Source organism: Nicrophorus vespilloides, unplaced genomic scaffold (genome assembly GCF_001412225.1).
Source record: "Nicrophorus vespilloides isolate i.1.1-1 unplaced genomic scaffold, Nicve_v1.0, whole genome shotgun sequence".
Classification (NCBI taxonomy): domain Eukaryota; kingdom Metazoa; phylum Arthropoda; class Insecta; order Coleoptera; family Silphidae; genus Nicrophorus; species Nicrophorus vespilloides.
Window position 1 is genome coordinate 50,719 of NW_017096735.1, and position 16,082 is coordinate 66,800.

Below are 16,082 nucleotides of genomic sequence, written 5' to 3' on the forward strand. Positions count from 1 at the left end.
TTTTTTAACCGTATAAAGACGATAACGTGTAAAGAAAATACCGTGTTAAACGTGGTATAGGTATTCATACTTATGTACAATAAAATTATTTTGTTCGAACTTATTTATATTTTGCAAAATTAAAATTTAATATCTATGAAATTTTCAAACCGGATTGTAATGAATCCATACTGATAGAAGCAGCACTAAGGTACACTAAGGTACACTTACATGCATACAAAGGGATATTGACCGCAATCTTTCGTTCCCATTTTAAAAGTAAGAAGAATTTATATCCCTTTTCATGGTTTTCATAACTTCTATTAACTGTACTAATTGCCAATCTTCCGACATAATCCAAGTTGGATGAAATGCTGGCTGCCATTAAAAAAAAATTGCTCGAACATATGGCGTACTTTATACTAAATCTTTTGCAATTTCCAAGATAGAACAGAAACAGCTGTAAAGATCATATATACATCATATAAATAATCAAATATTACGCACTTTATCTTGATAATAATTATTACGTCATTGCAATTTATTAATATACACTAACATGAATATTCTCCAATTATAATACTGTAATAATTCGTATAGTACGGCTTCGAATGGTCCCGATTATATTGTGAAAATTTTACAACAATATATATTTTATTATATACATAAATGAACATTTTTTTAAATTTACTTAACACAGACAAGTTTATTTTTTGTATGTTTTTAGTTCTTCGATTAGTGCGGTTTCAAACAGGCATTGATATTGGTAGAACTAAAACCCGCAGAAGAATTCAAAATAGTATCAATATTTATTAGCACGTAAATATAATTTATAAAACTTTATATTATTAATACGAATTATTTCATTTGAATAATTTAAAATTTCTTAAAAACATCAGTATAAGTAGTAGAGTAAATACAATTACAAATATGTGCAACTTGAGATTCAATCTTTCATTTTAATTTTGTGAAAATTCTGGCAAAGGGTGGTAGTTCATTAGTATTTAATCATAAATTTAAGAATATTAATAATGATTTTTGAAATAATCACAGACAACAAAGAAATAAATATCGTATATTAATATGAATGATTTTTTTACTTAATATATTGAATGATTGATGGATTTTCTCAACACATACTGATTTTATTTCAAGTCAATCATCCTACTTAAACATTTTACTTTTATTAAAGGTTGATACATATTTTTTTGCTATTATTCCACTTTGAAATAATTTAGTACAAAATATATCTTAATAGAAATACTTTTCAATATCTTTTGTTTAAATTTATATAAACCGAAATAAATTAATCGAAAATAAATTAATAGTAAATTAGCTTTCATGGAAATTTCTGCAATTTAATTTCAAAAAACTTTAATAGTACTTATTATAATTTAGAGTCAATGCGATGTCTTTTTTAATCAATTATTTCTAAATTATACTTTTGTTGTTATTTATTATAAGTTTAGAATAAATTATTAGTATCAATACTAATAAAACTAATAGTCATCAATTAATCATATATTAGAGAATTATAATGATCATGATAGTTGCTGTTTGTTTAATAGCTTTTTGGCTAAATTAATTTTGTTAATTATATAATTTTCTTTTTATAGTTTATATATTTAAAAATTTAGGCACTTTGAATTGTATGCTTATTTTTGTCTGGTTAATAAAGCTATATTAGACTTAAGTTTATTACACTTTCAATGCAATTAAAATATTGACTTTAATATTGAATATTTGATGAACAATAGAAAAATAATACTAGAAATGGGTATTTTCAAATATCTTTATTTCTTGTTGCAAAAAGTGAGATACAATTTCTTTGGCATTTGTGAACAACGTCGCATTGAACTTTTGCGTTTCCGCCTCGTTTCCTGCCTCTTTCAGCAAAACTGTATCTCGTCATATAATGGCTTAATGGAACCGTCGTCTCCGTTAGTTAACATTTCGGTAAAAGTGACGCAATAATAGTAATCACAAATCACCGGGATTACATTGTATCGATAACGACCTGGACCATCGGCATCAATGGTCCGGCTGCAATTGTATCGAAACTGGACACGAGGGTGTTGACAATAATTGAACTCAAACTTCCGTTTTACCCCAAACATTGTCAAAACATTTCCGTGCACTTCACCGCAGGAGGTCCACAACCATCCAGCATTTGACGTATCATAAATCACGTAATTCAATTCATTGTAATTAACGTGAGTGCTCGATTACAGTTTCACTTTAAAAGGACTTTAAATAATATAAGTATTTGTGTAATATTTTAAAAAAGTAGTATAATTTATATAAATATAATATGTTTTGGTCTCGAGTAGAATATTTTCAGTCTTTGCTTAGTATTTACAGGTATATACATAATATAAAATCTTATTTACAAAAAATAAATATTGCGGTTTGTATCCTAGGTGTTAAAGCTGCTTCAGAAGCTGTACATCGGAAGGTAAGGGTAAGCCGCCGAAGCCGCCGTCCAGGTGTCGAGTGGCAGCATTACCGGCACTGCGTACATTCCTCTTGGTTGCATGTGGGTCCTGGTGTGCTTCTTGAGGTGGTCTTTACGGCCGAAGCGCTTTCCGCACTGTGGACACGGGAATGGTCTTAATCCGCTATGTATCCTCTTGTGTCTGGTTAACTCCTCGTTTCTGGTGAACGTTTTCCCGCAATCCTTTTCGTCACATTTGAATGGTCTTTCACCGGTGTGGATGCGGATGTGTCCCTTGAGTTGTCCGTTGTTGGAGAAGCCCACGTCGCAGTGAGGGCACTTGTACTTCTTCGGACGCTGCTTCCTCGCGTTCATCAACTTCGTTTGGTGTTCTTGACTCATGACTCTAGCGTATTCTTCGAGAGCGTAACCGTGCGACAGATGCTCGAGAAACATTGGGTCGGTGCTGGGAAGTCCCAAACTTTGCGCCAAATTCGGAAAGTACTCCGGGTACGGCGGATAAGTCTCCACTGGTTGCGGCGGAGGAGTCGGTAATTCCACCTTGATGGGAGAGTTGAAGCTGCTCGAAGAGTTTTGATCTTCATCGGCGGGTTTATCCCAAGGCCGGAAGATCTTTCCGGCCTTCTCAACGTTCGATGTGTTAGGGAACATGTCTAAGGCACTACTGCTACTCCAGAAGTCAATTGGTAACTAAGCAAGTTTAAAGTCATGCCTACATATATAGGGTGGGATATTGGCGATGGCAAAAAAAGGGGCCGGACCCTACAGCGAGAGGGGGTAGCTACTGTTGCCACAATGAAAACTACCCCCTTTTGTTGTAAGAGTGTGTGTGGCTGCGTGTGGGGATCTCTGGCCCTCAAGTTGAATGAGTCCGGGCCGATTTCATGCCCTACCCAATCCGAGTTTTACACAAACCCCGTGTTGGTATAAAAACTTTTTGCACGGCTGTCCATTTAATGCCATTTGCGGTCGCATTTACTCCACTTTTATTAGGATCAAATACATACATATACAGTTTCATATTTACCTGCCCTTCAGATACACCCCATTTATTATTGCATCTAAACGATGTCATCTCCGTAAGCTGAGCACCGCATCTAATCCATTGAAACCTCTTAAACTGCAACCGCTTTTAATTTAAATTCTAATTAGTCGTTCCGCTGATTCCTCTCGAGTGGCTGACTGGCAACGACGTTTCCTTTGGAGGGTAGTTGCATCAAAAGTTTCGAGAATAGAAAGCTTTTGTGGCGGGAGCGGAGGTTTTTGCTATAGTTACGTTGATGTGTATAATGGACGATGCATCAATAAAAATATGACAGCCTACCGTCGGACCTCTCTTCGCACAATGCGGGGACATCGTGAAATCCCTCAAGTTTGACCGCCGAATTCTTGTGGGTTTCCCTCCTCAAACATCGAATCAAACATAAATCCTTGACCATTATTCGATATTCAGAAGAAATTCATTCAATTGTACCGGACGCGCGTAACGTCAAACGGATTTGTGACTTTTTTTTTCTCCAAATTCAGGTTAGTTTAATGTAATTTCTTATGAGCCGTTATTTTTGATAATGGTACATTTTTCATTCATCGAGATATTTAAGAGTTTGAACTATTTTAAAAATATTGGTAAACGATAATTAATTCATCAGGTAATCGTGCTCCATATGATATAAGTGCCTTATAACATTTTAAAAAACAACTTATATATGAATATTTAATAAATAAATGCATATATTAATATAAGATCCAAATTTGAATTTGTTTTCATATTTCAGATGTACCTACTTATAAAATATATGAAATAAATATCATTTAATAACGAAAAACATGTTCCACACATCCGAAGTTTATAATCGAATTTCAACATATTTTGAGCGATAATGCGGGCAGCAGTTCAAGAGGAGATTCTGAAGTAATATTAAAAAAAAATGTCCGTAAATTAGTATTAGTATCGAATCAAATTCGTCAAAAATATGAGATTTTTTGGTTTTGAGAAGAATAAAGTAAATTTTTAATCCTCTATGTACACTCAAATATGTACTAAATGATCAGTTTTGTGGAAAAGAAACAAATAGATATGCATTAAAGAAAATAATCTTCTGTGTTTCTTCAATTAATTACTAATGAACACAAAAATCCCAAGGATTCTTAGTTTGTTTAAAAAAATTTGCAAAAAAAAACTTACATTTTATTTGTAAAAGGGACCAAGTCAAAACAAATGAACGTATATTTTACCCAATCAAATGGACGTAAATTTAGTAATTCTATTCACAAAGAAAACGCTTTAAATACAATTACAATAGAAAATTATGATCTCATAGCTAAATGATTTAAAAATTTATTATTTTAATTCTATTCTAACTTAAATTATATTGAAGTTTACTGGAGTAAATTAAGAATAAATATTTTGTCTTATTTTATTTTATTTTATTGACAAATGTATATGTTTTTATGAACAAACATTTTAATAGCATTCATAAACTAAACAAATCTAAGTCAATCTTTTTATATAAACTCTGATTTGGATGAATATTAAAAAAATGTTTGTTGAAAATTTAAGCATTTTTACTTGGACATTTTCATAGTTTAACTGTTTTTGTAAATTTTCCGATAGATAAATTTGAATAAAAATGAATGAATAAATGTATGTATTAAAATCAATATTAACACCAATTGAAGGCATATTTTTATATGTAATTTTCATGTTAATTGCATATAAAAATATGCCATCAATTGGTGTTAATAAAATCGTTTGTATAAAGCAAGAATGAATACTTTGACAAGCTTATATTCACATTGTATATAAATATAGTTGTTTTCACAAACTAATATTTCTTACTGATTTATTTATAAATTTTATATTGTAAGAGAAAAATCAAAAGATAGCTCAAGTAAAATTTGTACAGAAAAAATTTGGGATAAAATAATTTATTTTTTTTTTCTTATGTATTAATGTTTGGCCAATAAATTATTATTATTATTAATAATTTGTCATAATTTCGAAATTTTAAAACTACTTACAAAATATATACTTCCGAACAATTTATGCGATTTTAATTTCAAAACTAAGTAAATAATGAATGTTTTTCTCATTTTTATTAAATTAACAAAATTTCAGGATTTAAGAAGTGTTCCGTTACAGGAAAAGTTTGGGAAACCCTGAGTTAGACAATGCAAAAACTTACATATAATTTCCTTTGAAATTTAGCTTGCAATTAGAGTTTCGTAACTAAAAATAAATACATGTGATATGGTCATATCTAAAGTTTTAGAAAAAAATAAAGAAATTCCGGATTTAGCACAACTTATAAGATTTTTTAATTAAAACGTTGTTTAGAGTATTTTTTATATTATCAATTTTATTTACTTACAAAAAGGACATTAAGTAAAATTGTTGGCGGGAAGAAGTAAATATAAATATATATATAACATTATTGTTACGGAAATCGTATGCAAATTGGTAAATGAAATTTTTTTATTCGAAATGAAATTAATGGGAATTGAAATTGATATGTGAATTTGATGGATGCGAGGATAATTAGTTGCGGCGCTGTAATTCGGTTTTAAAAATCAATCAGATCGGCAGATTTGACATCGGATGTGAAGTTTATTAATTCGCAGATTCATTCGACAACCAAATCCTCGTGCCCTCGCAACCCGGCTCAAAGTAAATATCACGTACGAAATCCGATTACGTCAAAAAGTGGCACTCACAGGTTTCGTCGATTAATTTCAATCTAATTACAATATAATTACAGTATAATTATAATTAATTTATTCCGTATTATATAACATATAGTTTACATTATTATTTATGCAATAAAACAATTATTTGCATTTATTAATGTTTCCTCTTATTTGAAGATAAAAAAATACATTTTAATTATAAATGAATTGCCTGAATTATAAATAAAATATAGTAATTTATATTAATTTTGGTATTCATTCAATTATGTATATATAAATTGTTATTCTTAATTTGGTACAACAACTTCGCATAGTGCGGGTTCCACCAATATCCCGCACTGTTTGAAACCGGACTAATTGAGGATTTTAGAAGTGCTTAAAAACAGAAAAAGACTAGACGCTATGAATCAAAAAAATATGTATAAAAAAAGTAATTTTTTATGTTAATTTTATTGTGCTCAATTAAAATTTAGTTTCTGTCAAACTGTACCTTAGTCAATCCGCACTGATAGAAGCTGCACTATCCGAGGTATTTTTACGTTGAAAATGTTAACTGTAAGAGCATCAGAATATCTAAAACTATTTATTAATTAGTATTAATTCAATTATATATATATAATTTGTTATGCTATGAAGCAAAAAAAAAATTATCTATAAAAAAGTAATTTTTTATAATAATTTTATTTTGCTCAATTAAAATTTAGTTTGTCTTGACACTATCAAACTGTACCTTAGTGAATCCGCACTGATAGAAGCCACAATATGCGAGGTATTTGTAAGTTGAAAATGTTAACTGAAGGAGCATCAAAATATCTAAAACTTAGTATTAATTGGTATTAATTCAATTATATATATATTATTTGTTATTCTTTAGTTTGGTACAACAACCTCGCATAGTGCGAGTTCCAACAATATCCAGCACTGTTTGAAACCGGACTGATTGAGGATTTTATAACCGTATAAAAACAAAAAAATATTTGACGCTGTGAAGCAAAAAATATTATATACAAAATAGTAATTTTTATGTTAATTTTATTTTGCTCGATAAAAATTTAGTTTGGCTTAACACTGTTAAACCGTACCGTAATGAGTCCGTACTGTTAGAAGCCGTACTATGCGGGTTATTTGTAAGTTGAAAATGCTAACTGTAAGAGCATCAGAATATCTGAAACTTTCTTTTTCTTTTATATTTCTGATAATAAATGCGATTTCGTTTCGAATCTGGCAAATCCAGAAGAAAAAACCCACCGAAGATGACGTACGAACACGCGCAATGATCGATCCGGCCTAACTCTTTGATGCCTCAAATGGGTTGTCACAACATACAAATCCGCGCGATCCATCATGATTTGTCTCTACTTATGTCAAAGCGTTCGTTTTAGATTCCTTCTGTGACATCCTTGTTTTCTATATTTTTTTCTTTCGGTTCGTGTGCTTTTGCTGTTTACTTTTGCACCCTTTTTACACGCGAATCCCCCCAGGCCGAACACTAAAACAGGGCACCTTAAAGTTTTTCCCTTAAATATCGACGATCATTCCTCCCATGTGCACGATCTCCTACAATATTTTTTTTTTCTTTTCTTACCTTTCTTTTCCACCTTCGTCCTATGGTCGATCAATCATCCCAGGCTTTATTTACCGTCGCAATATTTTTCGCCAGGATTTCACCTTTTCGCTACATTTATTGGGAAACCCCGCTACATTTTATATTATACCGTCGAGCAAGCGGTTTTCCCGCAAAAAATCTGCATAATCAGAATAAAAATTTATACATTTATTTCAGAAACTTTAAGAAAAGTATCAAACTTCATATGCGAAATTGTATTGCATTATTTTGATTGAAATTAGCTTATTTAAAATTACTTCTAAATTTTGATTAATCTACGTTTTGTAATTAATTATGTACATTCCAATTAATTAAAAAAAATTGCGAAGAATAAAAATTAAAACATGTAAAATGAAATAGTAATCTTTCAAAAACACATTTTAATACTGTTGATATGTGCTTTAAATAATTATGTAAATAATTCTAACTACTAACTTCTGAAACTTTTATTTATCATTTATTATCTCTACATTTTAGTTGAGATTCAAATTATTTTATATATTACATAATTATATAACAATTGAAGTACGCAAAAATTAATTAAGGCAATTTAATTTCACTGTAGTAAAATAATTTTATCTAGCTTTTATAAGCAAAAAATTTATTCAAAATTTGTTAACAATATTGGTGTCTTTTAGTTTTGATCAAGAGTCGGCAACTTTTTGGAATCAAAGTTTAAATGGGAGCTGCAATTATTCATTGAAAGAGCCACATGCGGCTCCGAAGCCTCTGGTTGATGTTATATATTTTGGGTATTAGCTTGAATTAGCACTTTTTCACAAACTAATACGTTTTTACCCTTTACTGTTACGTATCTGGATATAATTAGATTTACTGAAGGTTTTGGAGATTGTAAATAAAACTCTTGAAGACGGACGGTCATAATGTTTATTAACTGAATTTTGCAATTGTATACATTGTGCTGCAGTTTGAATGAAAATGATTGGATCCAGGCATTCAGTGCAAAGTTTCATAGAGGTGTGTAATAAGTTTTTGATGTATTTTTTTTGCGAGGTCTGGAATCACGTAACTTTTATCCACGTACGCTCCGGCTCTCATCACAATGCCGCATTTTTGCCGGTTCTGTTCCGAGTTTTTCAAGTGTCGGTAGGACATGTGCGTTCTTCTGGTAACAAAAGGGACTTTACGATTCCCGCACGAAGTGTCAGAATTGGAGTGATCGAGTGGCGGTGGAGGTGTATCTCCGCCAACATATTTTTTTTTCTAGCATTTCCTCTATATATATATTTTTTTTTCTTCTCTCTTTATTATTTTTATTATTGCGTTTGCTTTATTTCTGGAGAAACCTTGATCGATCACCAATTTATTACCTATTCAGATCAGATTAATTTACATTCGATTCAGGGCGGAAGAGGCGCAAAGATGGCGGACGGTCTCTAATTTTTGTATCCTCTGGGGTGGTGGAGGGTGAGGTTAGGAAGTCGTTGGCTTTGCGGTTTTGCGGGGTGACATAAGTTTTATTTGTATGCATGGGGCTAGAGGGGGGCCCACGAAGGGCGTCAAAGTATATTGCGGAGGGTACTTTAATTGATCCCAACGTCGCGCCCTTTCGTATCCTCCGCATTGTCCCTACCACTGGCCTCTCAACATGTAACACATCCATACATACACACAACACATATGCAAATATCCTGATTATCCTTCTCCTTTTCCCTCACTCACTCATCCTCATATTCAGATACATTCGTGCATGGTATATCTTCTATTCATCGTCGCCGTCCAACAAATCGACTCGTTCGAACCCTTCTGGATCTTGTAACGCTATAAATCACATTGAATTTGCGCCTTTCCTTTTTTCTCTTCAGTCTTGCCGCTTCGCAGCACTTCGCATTCTGCATTCAAGAGCGAGACACTCGGAATACAATGTAATGTGCCATAGGTTACATGTTTCTCAAACAAAATGTTTTATTTGAGCTCGCATCTTCTTTATGGATTGTAATAAATACGATTACAATAAATACGATTACAACAATACCAATAGTGCGACTTCAATCAGTGCGGATTCACTATAATACGATTTGAAAATAAACTAAAATATAATTGTGATAAATTAAAATAAATACTAAATAATTAGTACACAAATTAGAAGTTTTTCCCTCTCCTTTTGTGCTGATTAATAAGAATATTTGAGACTGAGTAACAAACCAAAAGAACTTTTATGTTGGAATATGTAATTTCAATAATGTTTGTTTTTTTAAGAAAATTGTGTTCAAAAATTAACTCCAATTAATTCTAACAATTAAAATATCATTATTAAATTGTATTGATGAATACAATTTTTATAATTATATTTAAATTCAACTCTTCAACCCTATACATAAGTACAAAAAGAGACTTGAAGAATAAAAAGAAATAAAAAACGAATTTTGTGTATTATTTTTTAGAATATATTTTTATTTTCCTCAATTAATATAAACTGATAATTTCAACTATAGTTAAACATTGTATTTTGGGGAAAGTATTTGGATGGGTATTGACAAATCAGGAAATGAATGGCGATTTACTAGCGTTTCAAGTATTAAAGTTATTCATATACACTAATGCTCAGTACAGAAGTTATTTTAAGTACAGCAATAGTGCGGTTTCGCCAAAATCTCAGACTATTTGAAACAAGACTCAACAAATCGCATAAAAATAAACTGCATGAAAACAGACTTGAAAACAAAAATCATCATTTATGTATAATTATATTAGTAATTAAAATTATTATTTCTTCGATAAATCTAATTTTTTAATAAATCTAAATCCGTAAGAAATTTGTTTAAAACTCAATACAATGAGTTTCACACCTTATTTGTGCAGAGGAATTCGATGATAATTTAAGGTATTTCTAGGAATAACAATAATTTAATAGTTTGGAAATGATTGTGAGTATTTTTTTGGAACGAATTTATTAGTTTGGTAAGTAAAATATTTCAAAGCTTTGCAGCCAAAAAAAGTGATTATGAAGTGGTCAAGTTGTTACCTATTATGATGTGACAATGTCAAAGCGTGAAGAAACCAATAACGTCATCGCGATGAATGGCGGAACACTTCAGATCTGGTATCGCGCCGACAAAGCGGGCGGACCGAGATAAAAGAGCAAATAAATACTAGCACGTCGGTGCCGTTTCTTCTTCTCATTCATATTTTTTTCACCAAGTTGTCCTCGTCATCACCTTATATAGAGATGTTATTGTCGAAATAAGAGCGCACGTCGTTGTTAAACGTGGCCTAATCTGGCAAATACACAAACAATAACAGAATAACCGAAGATCGGTGTGAAGTAGAGGGATATTGTCCTACATTGTATCCGGATTTGGGGTGTGGAGCGAGCCTGATGGGAGGACAATGGTTCGACCCCGATGCGGTACTTTGGGGTTTTGTTGACGGTACACCGCACCAAAGGTACCGACCGACACCTATCAATGGGATCATCGACTTGCACGTAATTTGCTACACTTACCGTACCGACAAACGCACATCGAGCTCCTTTTTCAGTCACCGACTTATGTTTGCTTCTGTTTTTCTGTTTTCCCTCCTATCCGTTAAGCCGATTTGGCTCGCATCAACTCCACTGTTTTGCTACGTTATTGGATTACACCTTCTAATCGCCTGCATCATATTCTTTACCTAATCATCCACTTAGGGAACCAAGCAAGCGGCTATAAGCTCCGACGACTAAGACTCTGTAATTGTAATGCTGCTACTTACGGAACATTCACGAAACTTTCATAGTATTTACATTGTTTTTATTAACATACTTAATTAAACGATTTCACTTACCATCAATAAACATTTATTCATTTTAATTATAAAACAAACATACTTAATTACTTAAACGATTAATGAATATTTTCCACATAATTACTTTATTAAACAAAACTTTGTTTCCAGAGCTAAAAATACTATAGGCAGGATACAATTCTTTGTAAAGAAAATGAAAGCTTCTAATACAACTGCTGGACATATCTGTACCAAACTTTATTAAAACATTTATCAGTGATTTTTTTCCAATAAATATCAATTTTTTTGGACAATAAATTGATAATAATATTTCTTAATAAACTGTAATGTTGATTGAAATATCAACATAAAACTGAAATAAAAAGATGGAAATATTTAAACAATAGCAATCTTAAAATTTTCAATCTGTATTTACTATAGTCCGATGTACACATTTTGAAAGAAATTAAATTCATTTTTTTTCTCTCTTTATTTATACAGTCAAGTCTCTTGATTTTTATATGTATTTAGTGCCTCGATTTGTCCGGATTCATACAGTCCGGCGGAATGTGTTCCGTACTATTGAAGGTATTCCTGTACTGCAAATACATAAGATTGAATTAGATAATATTGAAAGAAATTGAAAGTAACCACAAAATATTTTTTTAAAGACAATAATGATAATAGTATTGCTTATAAAGAAAATATACAAATAACCACATGATAACAGACAATTTTTGTGCTCGTATTACCGGACAGAATAAAACGATATGAAATAATAATGGTCTTCTATTATAGTTTAAAGACTTTCATAATTAAATTTGTACTAAATTTAGTAGAAAAAATATTCTCTGCTAAATTAATTAAGGTTTTGTCTATTTTATTCTATAGTTTCAATGTACAGCGATACCTCGCTTAGTGCGGGTAACCGATTCTGCCAATATCCAGCATATGAAACTAATCGAGGATTTTAAAGACGTGTAAAAATAAACAGCACAAAAACGGACGTATAATTTTGTATACTATTTTTTTATAATTTATTTTATTTTATTCAATTTGCAATTTTGGTTTATTTTGAAATTATTCAAACGCACTAATCTGCGACCTATGCGACTATGCGTAGAATTGCTGTTTATTCATTTAAGTAACAAAAATATGTTTAAGTTTATTCAAATTTATACAATTGAAATTTAAAGTGTTGAAGTTTTTATGACAGTAAAGTTGAGTATCACTGACCTGGAAAATAAGCAAGGGTTCTTTACATAAACGACTTACAAAGCGTATACTATTTATAAATGTAAATCTTAGAATAGTGTAAGTACAGAGATTTGTATGTTAATTAAGCAACAAATTGCTTTACCTGAACTGCGTAGGTATTTGCGAGGTGATTGACTACATAAACGGATTTCTGCTCTCCATTCATCCGGACAATGCATTGAGAAAGGTAAGTCATTGAAACTTTCGTACACAAAGAGCATCAGAGTAAGTCGAGGATTTTGTGCCAGAAGCAAAAAAAAATCCACAAAACACACCCCTTTAAACATTGTTTGCGTTAAATTAAATTAGATCTGTCGAGGACGGCTTAAAAAAATGAAAAGAAAGAGAAAAAAGGGCAAAATTTCGGCGCTGATGGAAGCTGAAAATGGAAGACGTGGATAGAGAGAGAAGGAGAGAGGAGAAAGGAGTGTGTATTATCATAACAGTTGGCCTTTGTGTTCGCTTCGGCTTTCAACATCAGCAGAAGCAGAGAGTTTACCAAAGTGAATCGCTGAGGCGTCTCGGTGTCTAGGTCGACGTTCCTTCGATCCCTAAACATCCCTTGACAATGGGAGGGTTTTTGTTGCTGCGGTCACTCGGATACAACTTTAAACGGCTGCTTATGATGGACATGCAACGGCTAGAAAATATCTCGGATAATTTAATTCTTTAAATAAATAATAAACTGAGTGGATTTGAAACTCGTTATTCTCGCCGTTTCTATTATTTCAGTGTTACGTGGGGAATATAAATAGGGTTGGCGATATTTTAGCGGCATTGATTTTTCTATCCGTTGGAGGAGGAAGAGTAGGTGGAGGAGGAGAGACCCTCTCTCTCCTAGTAGACATAACTCACGAGGAGCGCGCGAAATGGGGTTAACAAGAAAATTACGAAAATAAACGGCAGATTTCCACGTCGTTCTTCTCCACGGAATGAATAAGATGTACATTTGTAAAGCAAACGAGAAAAACGGCAAGAACGGGATTGGAAAGACGGAGAAGATGAAAAAATAAACGAGTAAGAAGGAAAGAAGCAGAAACGAATTTAGGAAAAATATAGAGCGAAAGAATAAGCGGAAAAGATGTGTAAAACTTTGCGTGTTTCTGGAGATGATGCCGTATTTGCGGCTGCCATAATCACTTAATCGCTATTCTCTTTTGGCCACGATTTCCACCCCAACTCTCTCAACCTTCTCCATTTCGCAAGATACAATTACTGCGGACCCGCAACGCCGTTCTGTTTTCCTTCTTCTTTTGTTTGCGCAAAGTAAACTTCGATTCCATTAGATACTCAATTATAGAAGCTAATGTTACCTTCAAACTAATTGATTTATATCAATACCCCGCATAGTGCGGCTATGATCAGTTACTCTAGTACAGTTTTAAATTAAATATAAAAAAAATCTACTCAATGTTTTTTAATACATTAATGATCTTTGTCCTTGACACAGTTAAATGTTTCTTTTTATGAGGTTTTAAAATCCTTGATTTGTTCAATTTCAAACAGTGCGAACCGAACCGATTATTCACTTAATTTTATTTATTTGAAATATATGCATTTTTGTAACTAAACTTAATAATTTAATGAGAACTACAAAATAATGTATAACACATAATTTAAAAATAATTGTTCAAAATTTCTTATAACATAAAATATTAACAACTAAGGAGTTTAAACTAATAAAAATTATTCATATAATAATTAGTATTTAGAGCTGTAATAAATTTAATTAAAATTAATTCTCCATAAATATATTCAGCAAGCAAACAAAAAACCTGACGGCTAATAAATTAAAAATAATAAGTTTTAATGACTATTTGATTATAGTGAATCCGGATTATTGTAGTGATTCAATCAGTACTATGCGACATATGTGATTATAACAAATCTATATACGTTTGATTTTTTTTCTTGTAGTCTCGATTTACTATTTAGAAATGTTCTGATGTTAAACTTTAGAATCTGAAGATAATAGTGTGATATTTATGAATATATTCAATTTTTAAAATTATATGATTCCAATTCTGAGTTAATTAACACAAATGTTTCTTATTACAAGTGAGAATTTAAAAAAATGATGAAAAAGGAACTAATATATATATATATTTTTACACCTTGATTTGCTATTTAGATGCATATTATGATCATTGATTCATGATGCATATTGTTGTCTGTTCATAAATTGTATCCTTTTTTAGTTTGATCAAACTGTTAAAAATAGGACCAAAAGTTGTATTACAAGAAAAAAGAAATGAAGTTATTGAAAATAACCATGAAATGTATGTTAGAAATTTGTTGAATACAGAATATAATGTTTTTTTTGTTGTTGTAGTAAATAGAGAATAATTACATCAAGAAAGACAAATAAAATGAAGACAAAATTTAAAAAGTTTTTGCTGAAAATAAAAGATATAACCAGTATTTTATTACCTCTAAAAACGAAGTATTTGCTTAAGGAAGTGACTGTATGCCTATAGTTTGAAGAAGAGATTTTAAATTAATTTGTTTATTACATAGACATGTTATTTTTTGCTAAACGAGAAATAATTGATTTTGATTTGATTTTCAACGTGTTTTTTTTTAAATAAGATTTGTATATATGATTTGACTACTTTATTTCTCCTTTTTAAATTACAAGTTGTAATTTATTTATTATTCTTTTATGAACTGCTCTAAATTAAGGCCAATGAGGTTAAAAGAAAAGTCTTTCCGTCAATCTAATATTTGTAAATAATCAATAATTGTGCAGACATTTTGCTTTGGAGACATACATCTGCGTGTATTGATTCCGTACGAAAATAGATGACAATACATCACATCGTGCGTTATTTGGATAGAAATAGAGAAGACACAGATGCCATCAAGGATGGTTTAATTGTCGCTCAATTTGCGTAAACCTTTGGCATGAGACGCACCAATAAATCCGAGTCGTTCGATTGGATGACGAAAGATTTCTTGGCAAACTCTTCGAACCTGTGGCTGCGGCGATTTTGCAGCAACGTTACATAAAATTGGCTCATTTAACTTCTGAAATACGGGCGTTACCTAAAGAGAGCTGCTCTTTTCCCGCAGTCGCGATTCTAGCACAAGAATAAATATATATATATTAAAGTCAAGCAAAGTTTTCCAAACATGTAGCATTTTTGAACGAAATAAACAACTTTTCCACTCATTTCGTTTAAGTTTCAAACTATTGAATTCGATTGACTTTCAATCACAGGCAGAGCCATAAATGCGGATCATTGATTTAACTTCATCAGTTGGATAGGTTTTGAAGAGGGGACTTTTGAAAATCTCAAAATCGATGGATTTAATTGCGTTTTTGTAAATCTGTTTATTTGTTTTATTTAAACGGGGTGGAAAAAAAGGAAG

General features: G+C 31.4%; 1 protein-coding gene across 1 annotated transcript; it reads right to left on the reverse strand.

The window, feature by feature from the left end:
- Positions 1–2,413: 2,413 nt before the first annotated feature.
- Positions 2,414–3,085, reverse strand: LOC108558021 (zinc finger protein 467-like). Its single transcript, XM_017914807.1, has one exon. The coding sequence runs from the start codon at positions 3,083–3,085 to the stop codon at positions 2,414–2,416; it is 672 nt and encodes a 223-aa protein (XP_017770296.1).
- Between the last annotated feature and the right edge of the window lie 12,997 nt (positions 3,086–16,082).

Coding starts and splice junctions, on each gene's coding strand:
- LOC108558021 (XM_017914807.1), bottom strand. CDS start 3,085: ATGTTCCCTAACACATCGAACGTTGAGAAGGCCGGAAAGATCTTCCGG.